At 37.2% G+C, this 26,934-nt stretch overlaps 1 protein-coding gene across 1 annotated transcript; it reads left to right on the forward strand.

The window, feature by feature from the left end:
• Positions 1-214: 214 nt before the first annotated feature.
• Positions 215-25,433, forward strand: LOC127963350 (monocarboxylate transporter 1). The gene is made up of 5 exons (XM_052563201.1): positions 215-383; positions 14,550-14,831; positions 21,158-21,301; positions 21,416-22,210; positions 22,737-25,433. Exons 2-5 carry the CDS (start codon positions 14,615-14,617, stop codon positions 22,973-22,975), a joined length of 1,395 nt encoding a protein of 464 aa, XP_052419161.1. The 5' UTR covers positions 215-383; positions 14,550-14,614; the 3' UTR covers positions 22,976-25,433.
• The last annotated feature ends 1,501 nt before the right edge of the window (positions 25,434-26,934 follow it).

Raw genomic sequence — 26,934 nt, forward strand, 5'->3', positions numbered from 1 at the left:
AGTGTTAAACACAACTTTAAAAGTACAAATTAGCCTACTTGCTGTCTTGTTTCCTCTCTCGTTATCATTTATATTAGGATAAGGTAAGATTGCAAATAATATATAGCTTAAGCTTTAAAAGGTACCGGTGAGGTTTTAACATCACGGTCAAAGTCATAACTCCTTGTGTCCTTGTAACCGGAGACTATTGCACCACACAGCGCTGGCGGGGCTTGTGCAGCAATTGTGCGCATGTGCAGCAGGGTTCGTTTTAGAGTCAACTGGATGGAAAACTCACGGAGCCATTCAGAGCACTCCATGCCGCTCGGTGAACCGGGGCTGCAGTGAACACCGCAGACGGATCGCGTGAACTTACAACCGGAGTTGGTGAATGAAAAGCGCAGGTATGTGTTTCATTGATGTATTCGTAAGAAAATTGTATGGACAATGTGGTCCTACTGGAACGAGAAGGGGTCTGTTTAACTGCGGGTCTTGATCTTTATCACAATGAATTAACCTGAACTCTGAGTCTAGTTGGTGCAAGCAACACTTCTCTTTGTGATATCCTCTCAATGTTTCGGGTGAGTTGCATCATTCGCGATGTCGCAGTACGCGCAGACTTGTAGATTGAGACACTGCGCCGATATGAGACAGAATAGTGGGCAAATACGAGGTTTGTAAACAATATCATGGGGAAAGACCCTTTTCTTAAAACCAAAAAGCGGATCTCCATTGTCTCATTGGTCGCCATTTGAATATATCGCTACGCGCGCGTGTAACTCTCACGTGCGCAATGAAGGAGTGATGATACTAGAAGGAAAAGTAAAACTCATCATATTTTCTAAAACATATGTTGTTTTATCATGTTGAACTTTTTTTTTTTTTTTTTTTTTTTTGAATATTGGGGGTTATTCTGAGGTATGAGGAAAGTATAATGTCTGGACCAAAACCTGATGGGATGCCTACCTAAAATATGTAGCAACTCAGTCCTGTCCAATGTGTTGGGGTATATAATATGATGCCCTAAAATTCCATCTAGGCAAGATTTTCAAAGGTTTTTGAGACATTTTTGAGTAGCTTTTTTTTCAGAGAAAAACTCTACAGTCCTATTTCTTCTCAACTCATCAAAAAACTTGTAGATGGATAGCAAATAAGGGCCTGATGATGGCCTGACTACAGAAACCTGCTACTTGCGTTAACTAAATTATAGATCATCTTGCTATTGTGAGAGATTTAAACAAACTCCACTCTGCTTCACTTGTATATTTGGGTCTAAAATGCCAAATGGAAAATACCAACTTCAAATTCATTTTATATGGACAGTGGATTTTTTAAAGAGCATCTGATTTGGATTATGAGCTTTTTATTGCATGCAAGTTATTTCATGAAACTTTTTATTTATGAAAGTTTCAACATCTATAATGTTGCATCATGAGCTTATTGATATAATCAAGCTAAGGTTAAATGTAGGTTACTACAGACTGAGCCTAATATTGGTTCCTTCTCAATAATGTAGAAATAGCACAAAGAAGAGAAGAACAATGGCTGGTAAAGAAATGTAAGAGAGATTAAAACAACCAGGTTTTTATATAAATAAGGACATCATACAGATGTTGCAGTAACACTGTGCTGCTTATAAATGCATTTCTGGCCCTTGCATATTACAACATGGTAGCTCTTCAGTAACCAGAGCCATTAATCTTTATGGAGCACAATTAGTGCCACTTAATACTCTGGGTGGTACAAGATAAAGGTATTTGCATGCCAGAAATCTGATATGAATTTGAGTCTATGTAAATTGGATTGAGGCATAAGATGTACACCAGTTCCCCTAACCTATATCTAAAAACAGTACTTTACAAAAGAGCAACTCCTACGTCTTATCAGTAGTAGCGTTCTGATGCAACTTCACGTTCAACTTTTGCCCCCATTGAGAGTCCAACAATAATATTCCATCAATGAAACTGGGTCTGTATTGCAGTAATGTTTGCTTAAAAGTCCATTTGACTGAGGTGTTTTCGTGTTGTTTAAGATCCCTTTCACTGAGGTAACATTCAACGTGATTTGACATAAAGTTCACCGTCATGTCTGATTTGTAATTGATCACAAGGACAAATGTTGAGGTTGTGAAAGGGAAGGGAACTGGTTCAGATATTCAAAGGGGTCACGAGACTGATAAAGAACACACAGTTAAGTTGATTTGTGTAAGGTGCCAAACCCTCCATCTAGCACACAGCTATGGCTATTATATTTCTTTACAGGTATTGTTTAGCTATTTTTGTTGCTGAGACAACCACAAGCTAATTATAGTTTTGTTCTGTGACTGTTTGGCAGATCTACACGTGTAGTGTCACAGGCGGTGTTCAATAGTGGTTTGTGTGTGCGTATTGTTATGTGTCCTTCTATGAGGTGCCAATTGAATATGACAGAAAGGTCATTCTATTGTTGGATAGCTATGCTGCAAACTCCGCTGCATGTCAGAGATTTAACTGCATCCACTCTTTGAGTCGATGGTTGTGACATTCAGTCTTGGCTGTGGTTGGGAGTGTTTTGGGTAACTTAAAGGCTTTGGTTTGATGGATAGAAAAAAAAACAAATTAAAGATGAACTACTTGAGGGAAGTATTATGAGCTTTAAGACAAGACTCCACTCGTTAATTAGAGGGTGAGAAATCAAGGTTGAGAATGGAGAGTAAAGGAAATGGAAAGCCAGGAAATTTGAATGAGAATGGAGGGCCAGGAAGGTGTGTATGGCTTGGGGCCGGTCTGTCTGGCTATTCCACTGTTCTCTTGGTCATAAATGTTATTTCTTTTGAGAGGCGCACACACTTGTCAGCATCATTAAAGCAGTGGTTCTCAACTTATTTGACTCTAAAGCCCCCCACAATCCATAACAATATTAGTAAGCCACATGACTTTTCATATTGTTTGTGATTTACTGGATAAGGGATTTATACACTTTAGGTGTCCTTGTTACAGTGTAGTTATGCATTTAAGTACTGAGTAATATCAAATAACTACATGTACTTGTGGTTTAGGGTTCAGTTTAGGGTTACTTGCATACATTTTTATTATAATAGTAAATACATGTAATGCAGTCTTTCCCACTAGAGCTGAAGATCTTTGCCCGAACCCGGCTCGGGCTTGCGCTCCAGTTTGCGAGGTAAACGAGCGGTCATGTGATGTGTTTCGATTAGCGTGAGATAGATGCGAAAATGAATGCTGTGTAAGTGTGATGGAGGCTTGCCTCTGGTGATTACATTTTGGTTGCACCAGCAACTAAAGCAAAGTCTGAGGTGTGGAAGAGTTTTGACAGTGTTTATAATGAGAATAATGAGTGAATAATGACGCACCATCAGTGACAGCAGGAACGCGCTGAAGACATCTACAGTGGATTCAATCATTTTCCTCCACAAAAACATAGGCTTAGCCTAATTTCTGTGAGTAAACGTTTTTCAAATGATCACAGAGGACTTATTTTATTTCTTTATTCCAACTTCCAAGTGGTGTAGTCTTCGTAAGTTATTAATAAACTATGTTGAAACATGAATAAATGACTCATTCTTGACAAAAGAGCTGTGTGTGTGTGCACACATTTGAATAAATGTCAGGCTGTAAACGGGTTTGAGCTTTAAAAAAAGCTGTCAATCAAAATGTACTTGTCAGGCTCGGGCCGAAACCTGTCGGGCTCGGGTCCTACCGGGCTTAACTTTTAAGGCCCGATTACAGCTCTATTTCCCACAGCCTTACGCTCTGTTCGTGGCAGCACACCCTTGCTCCCATATATAAATATTAGGGCTGCACGATTAATTGAAATGGAATCAAAATCGTGATTCGACAGAACCTGGGATTGTCATGCGTATCTTCCAGAGAATCACAGTTCTGTGATCAGCAGTAAATCTCCATCTGAAGGTCAGGGGGCGCGCTCGCGCTGAAAATCGAAATATGCCCCGAAGAAGAAATCCAGGAAATGTCATCACTGCAGCTGAATAAACATAAGATTTAACTGCTTTCATTGATTTAAAGTGACTAATGAATACACAACTACGACAATATATAGTTTATTGGAGTTCTTTTTATTTTATATTAAAATAAAGTATATCTATAATGCTGTGCTGTTATCACCGATTCGAATACTGCTAACTATATTGCATGGCTTATTCTGTGTAAGAAGTCACATCATCGCACAGAAGGAGGTTTTAGAGGTTAGAGGTTTCTCCATTTACGGCTGTATACAAATCAGTGCCGAGTTCACAAACTCTCAGTTTTTCTTTTGAAATACAGTGATATAAAAACACCCGTGGCGATTTATGATTTTGAAACTTGCTCATATTTATTCACCAAAGTCAAAGCTTTTTGGAAAATCTATTTGTGGTGGTCAGTTTGATATTGTGATCAATGTATGGGAAACTCTTTAACAAATTTAACAAGGACAACTCAAAATAAAGTGTTACCAATTTTTCAGTGCATTTTTACATGTAATCGCAATGAAGAGGAACTTAAATTATTATTATTAAATTCTGTTCCTCACACAAAGTTATGGAATGGCTCCAGGAAACATAAAAATATAAGAGGGAGTACTTCTGTGAAAACAGCTTGTTTGATTTAAAGTTTAAAGCATCAGTCCCCATTTATTACCATCCTCAAAGTAATTTTCGTATTTGGGTTAACACATTACTTTAACTCACCGCCTCCCGTCACATGTAAACATTTAGTGTGCATTAGTCAAATGTTTCCTCATCTGAGCCCTGAGGAGACAGATGTTTGGAAGTGAGAAACCAATGAATGAAGGGGGAGTGTTTAAACCCACCTCTCAGGCCTCAGGTCTTTGAAAAGGCAAGTGATGTTATGTATGTGTAAGTCAGTGTTAATTTTGACACGAAATTTTAATTTAGTTTTAGTCTTAGGGCCCTATCTTGCACCCAGCGCAATTGACTTTGTACACCGACGCATGTGTCATTCCTATTTTGCACCCGCGCAAAGCGCGCTTTTCCCTCCACAGAAGCACGTCGCTAAACTAGTGAATGAACTTGCGCTCCCTGGGCGGATCAGCGCAAAAAAAGAGGCGTGTTCCGGCGCAAACAATCCCTGGTGCTATTTTGCTGTTCCATTAAGCAATTGCGCCACTGACCAGAAAAAACCTAGTCTAAAGTCAGTGGCGCGTTGCGCGCTGTTCATTATGCTATTTTAAGGGCGCATGTTTGACCGTAATGTATATAGCGTGCACAACGCGCATACACTTTGCTCATATAATCTACACAGATTTTTATTAAGATTCATAAATTGTTACACTAAAAAAATATTAACACATGAGATGACGGAAATCATTGTGGTGTGTCACGAAGATGTGAAAAAATAGGCATAAATCTTGCTTACAAATTATTCAGGCTAATTGTAGTAATTAAGGATCAGACCTGTTTGCCCAATAGTGGCAATACATATATGTATATAAGGACATCTGACAAATTGGTTTGTCCGTCAAGAACCAGGAAAAAAAATCGATGAAACAGTTGTGGCTATTTCCTCCCACGCCTGTTTAACCGACGCTATTTTGGGTGGGTTTCTCCCATCCCCATACAACACAATTTCTCTGTCTTTCACTGCTCTTACAAGAACATCAGTCTCCTCGGCTGTGAACCGCTCCTGGCGTGCGCCTGGTAAATACGCCATAATAATAGCAATCCATAATGGAACTTGCGCACCTGCTTTTAAAGGGAATGTTGGATGACGCTCTGATTGGTTTATTTCACGTTACGCCCAAACCACACCTATGAATAATGAAGCTACTTCAGACCCACCCATTTTAGATTTGCGCCGGGCGCAAGAGCCATTTATCCCGCCGGGAAAATAGCAACAGCGCCGAGACCCGCCCACAAAGTTACTTGCGCTTCGCGCTTTGACACTTGCGTTTCAGATCGTTTAAATAGGGCCCTATGTCTTTTGACTATAATTCTTTTTAGTTTTAGTCAAGTTTTAGTCATCTGATTTGTTTTAATTTTAGTCTTATTTTAGTCGACTAAAATTGCTTGGTATTTTAGTCGACTAAAATTGCTTGGTATTTTAGTCGACTAAAATAAGACTAAAATCAATAACAGATTTACTAGACAATTTTTTACAGCTGGTATAGGAAACAAACTTAACCAAAATATATAAAACACAAATTCAACTTTATTTCAACACAACTGTGTCTTTATTTCGATTCAAAAGCTTTTATGCAGCAACAAACACTGTCATGATAATGTAAACAATAACTAGCTGCCAATTGACCATCAATAAAAGAAAAATAATGTTAGGTCCAGGACCTTAAAGCTTACAGCTGAGCTCAACAATAAGTGCATACATTTAAAGTAAATATTTAATAAGTTGGCAGCTAGGTGGATAAAAAAAGTAACAAGATTTTATAAGGTATTCATTTGTCTAGCAATATTGTATGTTTTAAATACTACAATATTGCTAGATTTGTATGTATAATGATAGGATGTGAACATTCATGTTTCACATGACTAATATAGAAATATTTGTGATATTGTCAACAAGTAGAACATTATAAAATATACTAAACATTATATTAATCAAATGTATTTATCATGATATTACGTATTAGTATTGTGCTCGCATCTAATTTGAAGAAGGGGCTATTTTACAGTACTTTTCAGTTCGTAATATTTAATGCTACAACATCTACGCACTGCAGTCTTCCAATTTTGCTTAGCTCAATAAACAAAAGAACATCGTTGTGAAATTACATTTGAGAAAATGTCTTTTCAAATTGGTTGTGTTCTTGCCACGAATGAGCGCTCTGCGTGCTTTACACTTTGTTTTGTTTTGTTCGTCGTCAAACGTGAAGTGAGCTGTGGACATTTTGTCGCTCTTTTAGACAGTAGGGACTTTAAGCAACAGCTGCGAATGGAACGGCTACAGCGACCGGAAGTTTGCCGTCACACCGCTGTAGCCAAGAACGTAAAAGTCACTAAGCAACGGTAAAACAGAACAGCGCAACGCAGCATTAATTCATTTATTGAGATCCAAAAAAATATATAATTTAAAAAAGCAAGAGAAGGATTGCTTTTGGCGTTAAATGACAATCTTTTGTCAGAAGAGGAGTTTTTAATATTGTATGATGTAAATAAGTCTAAAAACATAACATTTATTTACCTAACCTCTCACGTTGTAGCGACTCTGGCAAATCAGCTGTTCTCCCGTAGTAGACCGTTAAATTAGAACGTCAGAAAGTAGCAGTTAAATTCGCGCAGGCGCAATACAACGCCAGAATGGCGTTGCCGTTCCACCAGAGGCTGTTGCGTAAAGTCCCTATCACCTCTTCGAATGCCGACTTCCCGGGAGCTCATAAAAACTGAAAACCTTTGCTTCACGTCTCAATAAGTCAGGCTCTGATTGGTTCTCTTCTCTCATGCAGTCTGTTCTGTTTTGCCGGTTCTTTTGCTCATTCCTCGCATCTCTCCCGTCTGCTGATTTGATTTTCGTCACAGTCTATTTTCGTCTCGTCCTTTATTCGTTGACGATAATGTCAATCAATTTAGTCATAGTTTTAGTCTCCATCAGTGCCTTCTATTTTAGTTTTCGTTTCGTTTTCGTCCGCAAAAATATATTCGTGACGAAAATAATGACGAAAATATTTAGTCAACGAAATTAACACTGGTGTAAGTGCCTGTTAAATTTCTTTTTATGGTTATTCCTTAATTGTTACTGTGTGTGTTACCTGTTCCACTGTTAATATGTGTATCAGGGTCATAAGTATGGTACTCTGTGAAATGAGTAGTTGTGGGCCCACTTTTATATTTCTATTAGGTGTTATACTGAGCAAAAAACTGATTTTTGAAGCAAATAACCTGGAATAAATATATATATATATATATATATATATATATATATATATATATAAGTTTTTTTTTTTTTTTTTGTGACATTTGGTAACCCATCCTCGGAATTGGTGCTCTGCATTTAACCCATCCAAGGGCACACACCGTGAACACACACCCGGAGCTGTGGGCAGCTAGTGCTTTAACACCCGTGGAGCAATTGGGGGTTCAGTGCCTTGCTCAAGGGCACTTAGGCCATGGGTATTGAGGGGCTGAAGACTGCTGTTCATTCACTCCCCCCAACCTACAACTCTTGCCGGCACCGAAACTCAAAACTGTGACCTTTGGGTTACAAGTCAGATTCTAAAACCATTAGGCCACAGCTGCCCCTATGTATTTGTTTGGTTATATGTATGTATCAATGAATAAAGTCATTCATTACCATCCTTACTATTCTGCTGCGAGTGAGAGGAGAGGGAATGTGGGATTGTTGCAAGTGTAAGTCTGGTTTCTGATCAAAGGCCACACACTGTATCAGTTAATTGATTTCATGCTTGATTCACTTGTTATCTGTCACATAGAAGTTGGGCGCTCCCTATCAGATTTATTCAGAAGAGGAAATGGTGTGAAGATTTTTGCAGGGTTGTTGCACAAATACTCTTATAGTAATTTTTACTCGTGTTGTAATTTCGTATTCTTCCTTATGCCTTCCTTTCTACCAGGGAGCACCAAATTAGCAATTTAAATAATGCTCTGGACATTCTTTTCTGTATAATTATATTCTAAACATTACTTTCTAAGTCTTCTGAAGCCATACAATACATGATTCGTTCATGAATCAGTTCTCTCATTAGCTCACGTAAAGGGGGAGTATTTTCAATAGATAAAGACTTGGGCCTAAATTTCAATAGGTTCAACATAAAAATATAGTATGGGTTCAGAAGTCATACTTTAATAATGGTTTTGCTTTTTTGAACCTTCAACACTCCTTTGTGACGGTAATTTGTGTGTGTGTGCAAGTTAGTTATATATGAGGATTTTTGTGTGTGTGTGTGTGTGTGCGCAAGTTAGTTATACATGAGGATGAGAGTAGTTTAGTCACACGGTTTAAATGTTCAATGCATCCTTCTCTACTGTCAAATAAATTTTGACCCGACGTCTTTAGCCGAAAGGATTTCGCTTGAAGGCCTGTGTACACATTGTCACACACCCCCCCGACATTTGTGACTGTTAAAAGACTAATCATTTACACTTGCAAATTCTCAGATCAGGACATTTCAGGAAATATTCACTTCCTTCTTTTGAGATGCAGCCAACTGCCATCCATCTATTGTCTTTTGTTAAAGATCATTAAACTGAGGGTTTACACCATTTATGAACTAAAATAGGCAATAATAGCTATAACTTTGATTTAAACAATGTATGTATAATTTAGCAAGTGTTGTCCAGATAATGTCTGGAAATTAAAATGGTTATTTCACATTATGCCTGGTTAACTTTGGGCAGTCCAGCCTTAGGTCATATAGGCTAATGAGTCAAAGACACTGCTCCATCAGACTGGATATAATAGGTCAAATAGTGCATTTTGTATTATGGGATAAAGTATCCTCCACATTTCTGCAAAAGTCAAATAGGTTATGTTTAGAAATAGTAAGAGTAGTATTAACATAGGTGATTATAATAGCAGCTCTAATCTGGTTGAACTTTTAACATATGTCTATAACATTAAGAGCTCTAGAAAGCTATAATTGGCCATATATCATCAGATCTTTGGATTCAGGTGTAGTTTGTGTTTGTATCTCCATGGATTGCTGTAGTGGTGATGTAGGCGGCAGCATGATGCAGAGTGATTTTTATCCTCTGATGTGCTGAATTCAGTACACAGCAGAAGTAATGGAGGAGGATATGTGTAAGTATGGGACAGGTGTTTAGTCAAATGTAGTCAGTTGATAATAACAGACAGCATTGTATGTGCCAAATTATTTTTATTCGTGTACTTGCATTGATATTCCCTGCCCAGCATACATCAAGATGAATGTCAAATTTTATATGTTGTGTACTGAATAATAATAATTTTTAATAATAATAATTGCTTGGAAGCAATTCTTCTGATTAAATAAAAATGATTTGTTTAGGTTAGAGTTTAATGAAAAAGCTGAAACTGCAGCACCAAATGTTGAAAATGTCATAAATTACTTTTCAGTTTCTAAAAACAAGGTGAAAATCCATTGAACAGAAACTGTTACTTTAGTACCTTTTAACATTTTTTTTTTTTGACATAAAGCAGCATGCACGTGAAATGATCCAGGTTTAATGTAAAGTGAAAGTGAAAGTGAAGTGACATTCAGCCAAGTATGGTGACCCATACTCAGAATTTGTGCTCTGCATTTAACCCATCCGAAATGCACACACACAGAGCAGTGAACACGCACACACCCGGAGCAGTGGGCAGCCATTTTTGCTGCGGCGCCCGGGGAGCAGTTGGGGGTTCGATGCCTTGCTCAAGGGCACCTAAGTCGAGGTATTGAAGGTGGAGAGAGAGCTGTTAATGCACTCCCCCCACCCACATTTCCGTCCGGCCCGAGACTAGAACCCACAACCCTTCGATTGGGAGTCCAACCCTCTAACCATTAGGCCACGACTTCCCCGTGTAGTTTATTTAATGCTGGCTGATGATGGACCATCTGTCGACTGAAGGCCCCTGTATACTTCAAACAAAGTTTGTTTTCTTTCTTCGTTTAGGGGCAAAAATAAGTTTGAAAAGTCTGGGCAATGGCATTCTGTTTTTGAACATTCCGATACCCCTGCGCTGCTGGAGACGGGGTGTAGATTAATGTAAACATGACTCTAAATGCTCGCGCATATCTCCTAAACAAAACAACGATGAAATGAGGTGTAGGCAGTCTAGGTGTGAGACAGGCACCAATGGTCAGTATATTATAGACAAAAGAATAACGATTAGCAGCAGTTCAGAGTCAAGTATCATGTTTGCAATACAATAGAACCATCTCATTAACATAATCAGTCCTTTATGGGAAAATAAACTAAAGGTTTATTATTGTATGTTCGTTTGGCATTTCATTTATATTGTATTCCCTTTAAAAAGAACTTCGGCAGCATACTGCTGGTATGGTGTAATGTTTATTTGCATGTATTTGCTCCTTAATACCTAATATATTTACTCTTTTCATGGCTTTGGAAAACTTGTCTCGTCAAGCTTCGTTGCAATTTCTTTCTAGGATTTAAATGCGTTGAATGAGAAACAAACCGAGAAAAAAATTGCACGTTAAATAAGGTTGGAGGTTTTGAACACACCCACCAACTGCGTAATCATCAAGGACCAATGAAAGCTCGAAGGTGTTTAGGAGCCAAAACAAACTGCCCCAGAAAGTTTGCTTTGGTCCGCTGTTTCGAACTGTCGAAATGAAATAAAAACTAACTTCGGCCTAATTTTGTTCGAAATTGTCATATCAGTTCGTTCTTCGATTTTGTTTAAAGCATATCGAGGCTTGACTGGTCGACCATCCTGACCTCTTCCTACTTGAAATTTAAACACAACACCTGACCTACACTGAGGACATTAGCTATCTTCTTAATGCTGATCTCTTGTCTCGTCACATGCACAATTGTCATCTCTCAACCTTTGACTAGTCAGCATCCTGCTGCCCCAGTGGAGAAATATTAGGTCGTAACCTTTACTGTTGAGAGCCTGACTGATATACACACACACTCACATGTGTCCACAAGGGAGAGCAGTTCAGGACATCCACAGACTCTCAGGAGACCACAGAACCAGCAGCCTGTCCAATACTGCAGTCTCTGGAGGAAAGAGCCTCTTCATGGCTTAATTGGGCCATACTGAAGCATGCTGGGAGATTTACAAATATTTAATATTAGCCTGGTATTCACGGTCTATAAAAAGAACCCATTTCAGAGAGATTAAAATGAGCAAATTTTTACATAAATATGGACATGTGCATCATCTAGATGTTGCAGAAACATTATGCTGCCTTTAAATGCATTTCTGACCATTATATATTACAGCATTGTGGTTCTTCAGTAACCTGAACCATTAATCTTTGGTTATGTTTTTGCAAGGACATCATACATTTTATTAATTATTTATAAATAACTGTACGCCAGTTAAGCTACAATGCCCTTTTGAGGGCATTTGCAAAGTCAACGGAAAACAGAAACGCTTAAAGTCTTAACACACACACACACACACACACCTTAGTTTTTCCTGTCTCAGATTTCAGCCAGATTAAATGCATACGTTTCTGCTGCATTAAAAGAACAGCAGGTAGGAATGAACCAGTTTTATGTGTGAGGTGATCTGGCATTCTGCTGGGGTTTCTGTCTGAACTGTGTTAGGAAACAGATCAGCATTTTAAAGTCCTCAAGTCTGCAGATGTTTCGAAACCCCTATGTTTTATTAGTTTGTGTAACATACAGTATCCAAATGAAATCACCAAAAAGCACAAATCAGCAGCTTGTGAAGGTGATTGGCAGATTTGCAGACCAATTAGGATTAAGAGGAGGGGTTAATGCATCAAAATAATAAACCAAATAGAGGTTCGTCAGTAGTCATCAATAAAACATCATGGGGAAGTTGGAGAGCCTGGTATCACGACAATCAAGTCTTGATTCTCGGTTTGTTCTCAGAACAATCCAGCTAGTGTGTCTGCGCTCATCTAACTGCAGATGTTTGTATATTAGACCACATAAATACAAGAGGTTGAATTCACATACTGGAGTGACACAAAATAAAAATGCATGTTTCTGTTCTGTGAACAATTTTATTTATTAATTTTTTTGCATGTTATTCCAATGAAGCCTGAAATTTCCAATGTGATTGACAGTTTTCATAAAAATATTTTCATTTCACCCAGAAACAAGAAGTTTAAAATGGTTTGCAAATGGCAGTTCACATTGGATCCTCCTTGTACTTTTTAGGACAATAATTTAAGATTTGGCAAGGCAGAACATCGTATAGTTGTGTAAATATTTGTGAGAGCCAGTAAGGACTTTATCCTGGCGCCAGTGGAAGCTGCTCTTTGAAATAGTTCAGCGGGAGTTTCTTTCTCCGAACATGAGTGTCCAGGATTTCAGTGTTGGCAGTGATGGAAAATGTGTTCTAATTCTTGAAGAGCGAACAGCTGCTTCGATATTTCAGCTTCTCATAAATCATTATCTGTGTAACTCTCCAATATTTTGGCTGTGTATAACATAACATTGATGCTCTTGTAAGAACATCATGTGCCCTAATGTTAAACCAAGTGTTTGGTCAACTTTGATGTCAGTCAGGTGGCCTGAGACTAGAGGTCGTAGCTGTGTCTGGTGCCATGACAAAGCTGTGCTCTCACAAATTTGTGACAATTATTTTTCAAATGTATAGATGCATCTTGACTTTGCTATCTCTCATATTTGTACTGACTAAACATACAGTAACAGGGTTAGTCTCGGTTCATCTCTCTTGAACTTTTCTTGTTTAGCACCAGTTTACATTAACCCTCACTGTACTATTTATGCCAAAAAACACTGCCCACTGCATTGGATTTCACCAACAATTAACCAAAACGGTGAATGGCGTGGGTGTACTGTACACTGTCATGCTTTCAGTTTTTTTTCAGACAAGCATCAGCAGGCCTTGACTATTCCAATGATTCTGCAAATACCATATGGCCTTAAACCGGTTTAACACAGAATGAAACCATGTCGTCATGCTTGCTCAGACATAAAGTATATAATTTTCCATTTCCTGTAGGGCTGGGCGATTATCATAAAATGTTTCATATTCTCTATTTATTTTTTTAAGTTGAAGTCAGCTTTGTGTATCTTCAGCACAGTTTGCAGTACATGCTTCAATATTAAAAAATATTACTTTTTTCTTTTCCTCTTAGAAATGCACATAGTCAGTAGTAGTAACTTGAGTTGGGATGCAGATGTAAATTTATGTTCATTATCAAATGCTATAACATCTGTAAAAATGTTTTTATCAATCTATTTTTATTATGGTGAAATATAAGTTTTATTAACGTTGACTGTTAATCTTCCATAGTATCATACATTTAGATCATGACGACCAGAGATATAAAACACACACACATAGCACCTCAATACCATAGTCAGCAGTCTAAATACATTTAGTATGAATGCACATCTATTGGAGTGCTCGGGTAAATTCTGCCTGAACCAACAGTGAGAGGACTTGATTAAAAATTGGAGTCATTACCCCAATCTGTTTGATCCTTTCTGATACATTACCCTTCTTCAACTCTGAGGCACTTGGAGAGATTTAGCCTCGACCTCCCATAGCACACATACCAGTCTGAGAACATGCCTTTCACGCTCAAATGAATGTTTTCTGTGCTCTGGAGCCTAAGGGACTCTGTTCAGTGGAATTAAAGACTGTGCGTGAAGGCATCTGAGCCTATTCTCTACATTACTTGTGGGGGAAAGGACATTTGATGTGTCCAGGTCTTGTATGTTTGTGTATTTTGACATCATCTCAGTTAAATAGTAACTGACTAAAGCAGTTAGATTCAAACTACAAGCTGTTTACACAGTATTTGTGTTCACGCTTTATTCATTCACATGGTGTGCTCTTGCCCTGTCCACGTGGATAACTTTTCCTAAATTGGATCTCATCCAGTGTGGACTAGTATCTGACACTGTGTGACTGTGAATCATCTTTTCCAGTCTGTCCTTATGTGCGTTCTGCTCCAAATTCTTTTCTTTCTTTTTCCAGTTTTGATCCAGTGTGTTTGAAGCTCAGCTGATCCTTCTCCTGTTCATCGTTGTCAGTGTGTGAAGATGCCGCCAGCGACAGGAGGGCCGGTGGGCTACACTCCTCCCGAGGGAGGCTGGGGCTGGGCAGTGGTGGTAGGGGCCTTTATCAGCATTGGCTTCTCCTATGCCTTCCCCAAGTCCATCACAGTGTTTTTCAAAGAGATCGAGGTGATCTTCAATGCCACCAGCAGCCAAGTGTCATGGATCTCGTCGATTATGCTGGCTGTCATGTATGCAGGAGGTCAGTTCCATTTACTACTGTCACTTCTGTTCATCCTTGTACTTACTGTACTTATTTATCTCTCTGTGATAATTAGATTTAGAATTTTATTGATTTATTTTGCAGATTACACATAAACATGCTATCCTACACCCCTATGGGATATTTTATAACAATGATAATCAGTGTTTGGAGAAGTAGGAAAAATAAGTTTATAGGTTTGGGGTTGATAAGATTTTTAGTTTATAAAAACTCTCATATATATATATATATATATATATATATATATGTATATATGTATATATATGTCTGTTTAATCATGCATATTTAATAACATGTTTTTGTCTTAAAAACTTGTGATTTACTTTATATTGTGTAATTTTCTAGCACATTTCTCTTCCTGTTGTAATTGAATGCCATCCAGTTGATGTGGCCAATTGAAATTCACACATTAAATGTAGAGCCCAATCTATATGTTTTTTTTTTTTGGGACCAATACCGATATTAGGGAGTAAAAAATGACTGATACCAATATAGCGGCCGATATTCTTTATGTGTGGGCTATATTATTGTACAGTATAGTTAAAAGTTTGGACTTTTCCAATTTCCAACTTCCAATTCGTGTGTCCAAATTTTTGACTGGAACTGTATATGGAATATAGTCTATAACCTACATAAATATATATATATGATAACTCAAATGTGGTGATCAAACACTTATGATGTGACAAACATAGGCCAGAATGGTGGAGGCAGGGTATTTAACAATTTAAAAATACTCTTATTATTCAAATTGTGTCTGACATTAGTGCAGTTAACAGTTAACTTCATTTCACTTATTATGAATAACACAAATAGAAAAAAAAGAACTTTAATTAAGAAATAAAACCAGGCAACTGTGTAGGGGAAACCAATGGGGATAGGTTTATGCAGGAAGCACAGCTTCTCCAAATGTAAACAACTCAAAATTATAAATAATAATAATAAACATGCAATTCCGTTCTTATGGCTGCATTCCACAATTCCGTCCATGTTTCCTGCATTGTGGAAATCATAGGGCCCTACTAAAGTAGCAAACAAATATAAGTTTATTGTGACAGTAGAAGATGGGGACATTGTTTATTTACTTAGCATTGAGTCTCTCTAACTAGGTGACAATGTAGCGTTAAATCCCCATTCAAAAGATTCAAGCCACCACCGCGCTGCCGTCCATTGGACTGCAGAAAGATACGAACTTTTCAATCTGCTATGTTACTGACATATTGACAAACTATGTTGACACCATGTCTGTGCCGAACAGTATGCGACAAAGCAACCATTGAAAATCATCTGAACTTTGTGTCAGCACGTCATAAGTAGATTGAGGCATCTGTTTATTGCATCCATGGGTTCTGTTCTACACCGGACGTGAGCGGTGTGGCATAACAAAATGTAATATAATTCATGTGATGTGACCCATCATCGGTGCGGCCGATGTAAACACCAGCATTGACTGAATAACTACGATCAGCTGTGGTGGCCGCAGACGTGTGCCATGATGTGCAGATCAGCTCTAGTCTCTAACTTCAATCAGCTGTTAAAAATGAGCCATCTATTCAACATTTATTTCATTCATTTATTTGTATTTATTTATTTTTATCCATTGTCAAATTATTTACAATTTCTTAAATATTAATAATAATAAAAAATTATATTGGTTTTATATTGGCTATCGTCCCCCTGCTTTACAGGATATCGGCTGTCAAAAAAAAAAAAAAAAAAAATATATATATATATATATATATATATATATATATATATATATATATCGGTTGACCACAAATCATATCATCATGCAAAACTAAGAATTAGAATCATTGTAATGTGACGATCAAATATAGGTGATGGTAGGTGGGTGGTGGATAATTTGAAGCAGCAGCGACAGGCTCGTATCGACCGATAATATCGGCTAAACAATATCGGTCAGACTCTAATTAAAAGGGGCCCAATTGTAATTTGTGACATCACATCCTTGTTTGACATCACATCCTTATTCTTATGCCCATCTGGATGACAAAACAGGGTTTTGTACGCAGTATTAATGTACTAAAATTAAATCCAGTACAGAGCGTATTAATAAATATGTACATACTATGTACAGGCAAGCAGATAAACCCGGAATATGAACACAATGAGCAAAAATTTAATGTTAAGCATTTTCAAATCAAAAACCACAACTTTAATGAATTTGCAATTTAGTCCATCACAATCATATTCTGGGGTCATCTGCTCACCTGTACTAGAGAGTGTGCATCATAGGTAAAGAGTATGCTGTGTGTGTGACCATAGTACATTATGCCACTTGAAGCACGTTTCATTTTAACTTGCCCAGAACTTCTAGTTTGTTTACATATATTTCTTTTAATAGGGTATCTAAATATTCATGGTTTGAATTGGATGGAAAATTGACAGGCCTGTGCTGCAGATCAGTGGATGTTGTGCCCTCTGGATCTCCGTGCCAGTAAAATGAGAGTTGTTCAATTCTGTATTTTGGGTGCCGCTTTCTCTGTAGATGTTTTATTTCTGTTGGGGTTGTGTTCTGGTTGAAATAAGGTCAGAACTGAAACAGCTGTGTGGTTAAACCATGACTTGCTTTTTGTACTGTTGTGCACTGCAGGGCTGTGCATCTGTTTACTTGCTTGAAGTTTTCCTTTAGTGAAACTGGTTTGGTAGAGGCATGTTTAAACTGGTTTTCTAACCTGATGTTCTTCCAGGTAATCACCCAGAACACTATGCTGATCAGATGGTTAAACCACACTTCTTTACTACTTTGTAGTTAATTTTTTGGAAAGCATGGCGATGGAAAAGGCATTTGAGACTACTAGTTAGGTTGATGGGTAACGTGAAGGGGCTGCTGGGAAGAAGTTTTGGTTTATGATTTGAAGAGTTGAGTCACTTGATGCCACACTAGGGAGGATACAAACATCTAGTATGACTAATTTTTGCAGTCAACTGCCGCGTAAGTGCATTTGGGTGAGGACGTTGTAGACTGATGATGTCACTTCCTGAAAGAGACCATGTGGTTTCAGTACACTGACTTCATTATGTTCATGAGGCTCTGCACGTAGCCTGAACACAACATAGAGGCTCTTCCAGTCACCTATAACCTGAGAAAGGCAGAGAGAGAGAGAGAGAGCAAGTGAGCGAGGTGTTTTTTTTTTTGTTTTTTTTTTTTTGCACCAGGTGGTGTAAAAGTGCATATCTTTCAAAGTAGAAGTGTAGTAAATGTAAATGTTAGGCAAATGCTTGTGCTGTAACCTGGTGAATTAATGAATCTTTCTCTCTTTTCTTTTTTTTTCTTCTTTCTGTTGACAACAGGATATGAAACAGGATATGATTTTTACTTCTACAAATTTTTTATCCAGAAAGTATGCATTGAAGTGATTTAATTTATAATAACTTTGAAGAATTAAATTTCAAATAAATGCTGTTCTTTTGAACTTTGATAATATTGAATATTTCTTGAGCGCCAAATCAGCAGATTAGAATGATTTCTGAAAGATCATGTGACACTCAATACCAGAGTAATGGCTGCTGAACATTCAGCTTTGCCAGCACTAAAATGTAAGTTTTTAAATATATTAATAGAAAGAGTCATTTTAAATTGTAATAATATTTTACAAAATTAAGGTTTACAATATTTTTTTGATTGAAATGTGGCTTTAACTTTCCTGCACTTTATGCTTTTGCCCACTGTTATATTCATGTCATTTTTCTCTGTGTTTTTATGTAAAATTAGTGTTTACCTAGCTTTATTTGAAAAATGATTCCCAATGCACACAAACTTCCCAGAATATTGAGTGCTTTGTTGGTTACAGTGTTTACTTCCTTTAATTATATTTTGTGACCCCAAACTTTTGAACGGTATTGTATATTTTCTGCCTTTTTATTTAAAAAAATGATATTAAACATTTAAAAACAGTACAGCTTATAATTAGTTATATTTATTAATTTACTTTTGTAGTAATGTGAAATTGTCAAAAATGAGTTTATCACATCTGTCATTTGCCCAAGAGGTCGATCTGTGACCTTTAGTCCCTGTATTGGTCAAACACTTTGTTGCTGTAGAATTTGCAGGTGAGAGTTCACCAAACTTGAACTTTAGTATGAAGCAAAATGAGATCAATACCAGCGATGAGGGATTCCCAGATTTTTTGTCTGCTGAACCCTTTTGACATGAAATATTTACTTTAATCCCCATTAAAAATTCATATTTAAATGTAACAACCTATCTGCATGTCTACATTTGTTGTTCACAGTCACAAGCGTTTGATTATTCTCCAGTGTTAGTGACTCGCGCACTGCTGCTCCTGTATGTTGGGCATTTTAAATTCTCTTCGTAAAACTACAAGCAGCCCTCAGACTCAATATCCAAAACGTGTCCTATGGTAACTCTCACGTCTCTGAACCAGTTTATATAATCGTGTGTGTGTGTGTGTCTATTTGAATCACTGCCGTCTTTGTCTCTTTTCGGCTGGAAAGGATGGCCTGTCTGAATAAATTAATTCGAGAAATGTGACTGGGGGATGAACAAATTGCTTTGAGCTCTGATTGGCTGTGTGAAACGTACGAGAGAGTTCCTCCTCCTGATGATAGATTAGCTTTCATGGCAAACCGGCACGTGCAAATTTTGTAGATATTTAATTTTATAAACACACAAAGTAAGAGTTTCTAATATTTTTGGTGTCTATACATTTCTGTACACTATTCGTCAAGCCTTTCTGAAAGCTACATGACGTTAGCATTAGTTGGAGTTGTATGTACACAGTTCTGTTTGCTATGACGTTTTTATGGAGTTTGCACTAGATTCCTCTGCACTGTCCTTGGCAAACATCACTGCGTCTTTTCTGTTTTTGTCGTTTAAAAGTTTTAGTTACCATGTTGAGCATACAACCACTTTTTTAAGACCGTGCTTTCTAGCCTTGAAAGAGAAGTCATTCATCTCTGACGCTGCTCTAAATGGAGCCTTTCACAAGAAAAGTAGAGCACTGGCCAAGCAGTTTTGAGAATACCTCCATTTATTACTGCACCAATACAGCCCAGGAATTAATAAATACTCAATTTAAGTATTTCTTTAGTATTGCTAGCAGTTGTGTATTTGTGAAGGAACTTCCATTGATTGTGTTGAGTAAAGGAAGGTCATATAAGCTGAGTTAACTGAAATGAACACTGGTCTGCCACACACTGGGACACAGAAATAGCAAGTTCCTGTTCTGATCGCTGGAGGTCAGCTTGATTCTGCTGATTAAGATGTTGTCCTTCACAGCAGCTCAGCTGATCACATGTCATGTGAAGTATCACAGTTTCCTTCCTCTGAACCGTCTCCTATGTCCTCCTGCAGTCCGAGTGGCGTGAACTGTTAATGACTCCTGGTGTGATGCCATCTAGCGGTGGAACTGTATGATTGCAACATTACAAAATGCGGCCTTCCTTACGAAAATTAACCAAGATTTTATTATAGTAAAAGTAAAAACTTATTTTTTTTTTGACGTGTTGATTACACTTTCTAGAACCAGTTTTACCACAAATACCATTATTTAAACCATTGTTAGTTTAGCTAAAACATGGTTACAATGATTTTAACTACAGTAACCTTTTTTGTTGTTGTTGTTGTTGTAGTAAAATCATAGTTAATTTTCCAAAGAGCTGTAAGATTTTTTGTGAACAAATTGTGAGTAAAATTCCAGCATCAAGAGGACAAAAATAATGTATGATTGTAGTTATTAAATAATTATTTTTTTGCAACAATGTGTGGTGTTTTTCTGTTTGTTTTCCTTTTTTTTTTTTATTATTTTTTTTTTTAGTATACTTTAAATGTACAAATTATAACTATTTAATTTAGTTTTTTTTTTTTTTAAGGTTTAGCTTTGTTTTTACTCCTGTTTTTAATCCAACTGTTTTCGCTCAAGTTGATCAGTTTTGTTAAAACTACATATCAAATTAACAGAATAAACACTTACAAAATTGTTAACCTTTTTTTATTCTATATTTTATTCTGTTTTAATTTAATTAATACAGTTTAAAACATTTATTTCTAAACATTAGATGAGCATGAAAGTAATTTTTATTTTATAAAACAAAATATCACAATGGGTGACAGGGTTGCAATTTTTTTTTTAAAGCACCTGTTTTCTCTTAGGTTTAAGTAAACCTCATAACATGAAGAATATAAAACAACAATTACAAAATATAAATATATATTTTTTTTGTCATTTTATTTATTTTAGCTATTATGAAAAAAAAAAATTAAACCTCAACATTAAAATGTATAAAGTACGCTATATATCTAACAAGTTTTCTCTCAACAGGACCAATCAGCAGTATTCTGGTGAATAAGTTTGGAAGTCGGCCAATCATGATTGCTGGGGGCTGTCTGTCTGGCACAGGGTTAGTCGCCGCGTCCTTCTGTAACACCGTGGAGGGTCTGTACTTCTGTGTGGGAGTTATAGGTGGTAAGTACACTGAATGACCGATCATAACGATTCAGAGACCTGAAGGTCGAGTAAGTACAGTTAAATAATCAAAATATCAGAAATCAGTTTTCTCCTCCTCTCACCTGTTTCTAGGCCTGGGTTTGGCTTTTAATCTGAATCCGGCATTGACCATGATTGGCAAATACTTCTACAAGCGCCGGCCAATAGCTAATGGCATCGCGATGGCGGGCAGCCCAGTGTTCTTGTCCACCCTTGCCCCGTTGAACAGCTGGCTGTTTGATCATTTTGGGTGGAGAGGCAGTTTCCTCATTCTGGGCGGAGCTTTGCTGAACTGCTGCGTTGCGGGGTCACTAATGCGGCCCATTGGACCAAAAGCACAACCTGTCAGTCCAAAAGAGGATGGCGAGCCCAAAGGTCAAGAGAAAAAGACATGCATGCAGACCATCAACAGCTTCCTGGATCTGACCCTGTTCACTCACCGAGGCTTCCTGCTGTACCTGCTCGGAAACGTCGTCATGTTCTTCGGCCTCTTCGCACCACTTGTTTTCCTCAGTAACTATGCGAAGAGTAAAGAGATCTCCAAGGATAAGGCTGCGTTCTTGTTGTCCATCCTGGCCTTCACCGACATGATTGCTCGGCCGTCCATGGGCCTGGTGGCCAACACTCGCTGGGTCCGGCCACGTATCCAGTACTTCTTCGCCGCATCTGTGCTGTATAATGGCGTCTGCCACTTGTTGGCACCACTCTCCACCGATTACGTGGGTTTTGCCATTTATGCAGTGTTTTTCGGTGTGGCATTCGGCTGGCTGAGCTCCGTGCTGTTTGAAACTCTCATGGACCTGGTGGGCGCTCAGAGGTTCTCCAGTGCTGTCGGCTTGGTGACCATCGTGGAGTGTGGGCCTGTGCTGCTGGGGCCTCCGATGCTGGGTAAGACAGAGTGTCAATACTTTTCACTTAAAGGTCCACACAAAAATGGCCATTTACACACCCTCACCTCATTCCAAACCAGCGACATAAGATTTAAGAAAGTTGGTAATCAAATGAGGGTGATTAGTTGTTGTTGTTTTTTTTTTGGGGGGGGGGGGTCCCTTTAATGCTTAATTGTGTGTGTATATATACAATTAAATATTCAAATTAAATATTGATATAGCTTAAAAAGTAATGCTGTCAAACGATAAATCACATAAAACATATACGTTTGTTTACATAATACATGTGTGTACGGTGTATATTTATTACGTATATAGAGACACACACACATACAGCATTTATTTTGAAAAGATTTATATATATAAACGTAACATATTTTTCTTAAATATATACATGCATGTGTGTGTGTGTGTGTTATATTTTTCAGCTTTCCATTAATCACTGAACATCATGATAACGTATCATGTTCCAGTGAGTGTGTAAAAGAGACTGACAAATCCATTTTCCATTTCTTCCCTTGCAGGAAAGCTCAATGATGATTATGGTGATTATAAATACACATATCAGGCTTGTGGAATCGTCCTGGTGATTGCCAGCATATTCTTGTTTGTGGGAATGGGAATCAACTACCATTTGTTGGATAAAGAGAAGAGGGTGGAGGAGAGAAGAGCAAAACAGGAAGAGAGGGATGCTGAGACGAATGTAGACAATGCCCTGATCGAGAAGGCAAAGGAGGCGGATGGAGGTGCATCAGATGCATAAGCTGACATTGCCAAATGGAGGAAATGTTAATATGTGCACACACACCAACAATCTGTCTTCCGGTTTTGACCATCCAAAATGATAATGCATCACTTAATGATTCAGCCAGTGTTTAAAACGGCACAAAGGCCTTTGATGCCAAGAAATTCTCCTTTATGCAATCTCACACACGTCAAATGTTACTGTCATTCTCCCAACATTGATACGGGAGTGTCTTCATACCTTAATGTCACAATTAGCCTTTTTTGGTATATATTATAACCAGAATGAGAACATTCCTAGATTTGACTCCAGAATAACAGTTTATAAACCTTTAAATTAAACCACAAAATGGCCATTTCAAAATATTTTTTCAGAATTATGATGTGTGACATTTAAGGTAACATACACACAGAATTTGTCAGTTCAAGACATGAAAGAAGAAAGATTTCACTCTTCTGTCAATCTTCCATCTTCAAAACATAGTGTTAAAATTTTTGTTTAGTATGTGTATGTAGTCTTCCCTATTCTGACTGGCTGGTAGAAAATAGTGCCAGGATTTGCTGGATTGCCATATAAAGGCAAAGAGCAGAAATTATTTCAAGACTGATTGGAAGGTTTTTTTTTTTTTTTTTTTGATTGATTGATTTGATATCAGCTTTTGTGCTCTAAACATTTGGTTAAGTCCCTTGTGTCACTGGACTCGGATTCACTCATGAAATAGGGCAGAATGCCTTTGCATGGCTGAAGAATTCACGGTTTGTTTCCATGGGCAGTTAAATGTATTTTAGTTTTGACAGACTGCTTCCTGCTCTGGTGATCTGAGATCTCACACTGGTTATCAGACTCTTTACTCTCTGTACTGTAAGCATTAAGATTTCTCTGGTTACCATTTTTAGGAAGTACAGCAGACACAATATTGCAAAGGTCTTTGTTTTTCGTCTGAGGCCGTTCTCACTTCTTCACATGGAAAGACTGCTAGAGATGTGCTTCAGTTTTTACGTTTCTTTTATCATTAATGAAGATGATGAGTTTCACTAGGGTACATTCAAATAGGGGATCCTTTTATAAGTGTTTTCACTTGCTTTTTTGACCACGTTGTTTTTAAATGTCTCGAAACTAGTTTTAATTACGGTTGCTAACAGAACCTGTGCCTTGATTAGGTGCCTTTCTATCTACATGCAGGTATTATTTGTATTTGAACGGCCATACGTGTAAAAAAATACTAACTCTTGAACCTTTTTACAGAGCTTTCTGTAATGTCAAGAGAATTTGTAGTGATTTTTAATTTTTAATTTTTAATTTGCTTGATTTCAACCTGTTCCAGCAACAAAAGCGCTACTGCGTTTGCGTTGGCTAGAAATAAAGGCGACTTAATTTCAAGTTCTGCTAGTGTTAACCCGCACTCACCAGGGAATATTCTTGAATTTTCTAAAGCCATTTTAATCCTTCTGCTTTTTAGATTTGCTGAGCATGTGAAAAACAACATGACTCTCAGGTCTGCGAAAAGAACAAGAGTTAACAGCGCTCAAACATATATCAGTGAAAGTGAGTGAATTTCAGGTGAAAACATTGAAACAAAGGGAGGAAACACCACCACCTGCTGGCTGCTGTGATTCATTGCTACACTGCAGTCAAATAGCAGATGAATCATATAGGTTTTTTTTTTTTAGAAACCTTTTGTTTCAGCAAGTAGTAAATCTGTTCTAGTGTCGTTTTTTAGTCACAGTAGATGGCATTTTCTGTATCGTGTACGTTAATCGGGTACATTTAAGCTGAAATTCATACTCTTTCGTAATGCACACATAGCATTAATTGCTGTAAGCCAATAGAAATGTATCAGTGTGGGTCCTGAGGGGATGTGCGCTTGTATACATTTCTCTGGTAATGTAATGTAATCTCAGAGCTCGTCTGAATAATAGCAGCTGTGAGACAAAAAGCAGAAAGAAGCAGGGTAGTGTTAACGACTCTTTTTATCTCAGAAAAGATCAGATTCGCTGCTCCGACTGCACTTCTGTGTACGGGATCAGAGCTGTCTAAACTCCACTCCACTGTGTGTGTGCAGGTGGATTTCTTATTAGTGTTGGTAATTGTGTGAAGGAAGATACTGCTGTATAGAGAAAATGGACCACCCTGAGAAAATGCAATGTGACGTTAGAGGGTGAAGCTTTTTTGCTCTTCTCTTTTAATTTTTCCATAATTATGTCCGCTTTTAATTGTGGGCCGAGGTAACAGAAGTAACACTAACCAGCGTGCTTTTAAAACTTCTCCTGTCAGCAAGACAGTTGTGTGAGGTGAAGAGAGACTGGTAGGAAGTGTTTGTTTGTGCACAGAGATTCCATTAAAAAAAACTCAAGATTTCTAAATTTTGTAGAATTTTTAAGTCAATTTGAAGAATTTCACGTGTGAAAATTTTGTATGTTTTGATGTTTTTTGTGTGGATGATCAAATCAATAAACTTTTTTTAATAAAATATAAATTAGTTATTACTTTGAGTGAAATCTATACATTTTGATAAAATAATGATTTGGGCTATGATGGGCTGAAGTACAAGATGTCACAAATTTTATATATATATATATATATATATATATATATATATATATATATATAGGCTATATATTAAAATATACAGGCCACTGAACAAATATGAACATGTATATCCATCTGAACATAACCAAAGAGTATAGAAGTATATAGTTACTTCTATACTCTTTGGTTATGTTCAGATGGATATATACGAGTATATTTTGGAAAACAAAATCGCTGCTTTACATTTTATTTGGACGTTAGATATAAAAAAATAAAAAAAAGTTGCTGACAAATAACTATAAAACGTGTGTGTGTGTGTGTGTGTGTGTGTCTATATATATATATATATATATATATATATATATATATTTCAAATATTTCAAATATTAAAATCGCAGGGGCAGACAAGTCCTCGTCAGCTGCCCCGAGGTCGTCTCCATGGGAAGCAATTTGAAAAACACTACTAACTCTGGAGAAACTGGAAAACTCTCACTTTTTTTTTTTTTTTTTTTTATTGAAGCGCATTTTGAAGGTTGAAACAGCTGCGAATACATTTATTTGGGAAGTCGGCCACCATCAACCCACAGTCAAAGGAGTGAAGAAGCTGTGCGAACTTGGCCAGAAACCTGCAAAACTTTATTATTTTATGACTGTTTATTTCTTTAATGTTTTGATATTTTCCTCTCTCCGGTTACTGAATAAAGTGATATAACACTTCCAATTGCAAATATTCAACAGTTTGCACATATATTTTGGTCCCTCTTTTCATTCAGATTTTGTCATATAAAAACAAAATCTGTTTTGTATCATAATTGCCATTCAAATGACTAAAAATTTCATATTTCACAGATTACATCACACTACAATAAAGAAATATGTATACTTTGACAAAACATTTATTTTAAAAAGGGTCTTGTCCAAAATGCAGTATAGTACATGTTACTATGGTGAGATCTGTTTGACTGTCAAATGTCATTTTTCTTTTAAAATATCAAATTAATGACAGTTACAGGACTGAGCTCTCAAGAGGGTATTTAGTCACCTATTGTTTGTCATTGCAGTTAATAGCATGCATTATGAACTCATTTACGTACTAGTTACCTATATGGAACATTAGGCCATGACAATCTGCTTCCATATGAGAGGTAATCTAGAATTATATAGAAAAATACAACGATAGAAGATAACATATCTTTATTAAAACAAATCAGCTTTGGATGTATGAAATACAACTAAAAAAAAAAAAAAAAAAAATGAATTGACAGGACATAACAGGTAAATACTTTTAAATAACTGATTGTTTCTTGTATGACATTTTTCTCTGGATCCTGGTCTCTACGAGCGTGATAGCGCCGTTGCTTCTCAGCTGCAGTTAATGGCATGTTACTAACAACTGTAAAAGTGTATAACAAAGTAAGTGATGTTAATTCTATGCAAATAAGAGAAAA

This window comes from Carassius gibelio, chromosome B8, assembly GCF_023724105.1.
Source record: "Carassius gibelio isolate Cgi1373 ecotype wild population from Czech Republic chromosome B8, carGib1.2-hapl.c, whole genome shotgun sequence".
Classification (NCBI taxonomy): Eukaryota; Metazoa; Chordata; class Actinopteri; order Cypriniformes; family Cyprinidae; genus Carassius; species Carassius gibelio.

Coding starts and splice junctions, on each gene's coding strand:
- LOC127963350 (XM_052563201.1), top strand. CDS start 14,615: ATGCCGCCAGCGACAGGAGGGCCGGTGGGCTACACTCCTCCCGAGGGA. Junction 14,832..21,157: donor GGCTGTCATGTATGCAGGAG/GTCAGTTCCATT, acceptor TTCTCTCAACAG/GACCAATCAGCAGTATTCTG. Junction 21,302..21,415: donor CTGTGTGGGAGTTATAGGTG/GTAAGTACACTG, acceptor ACCTGTTTCTAG/GCCTGGGTTTGGCTTTTAAT.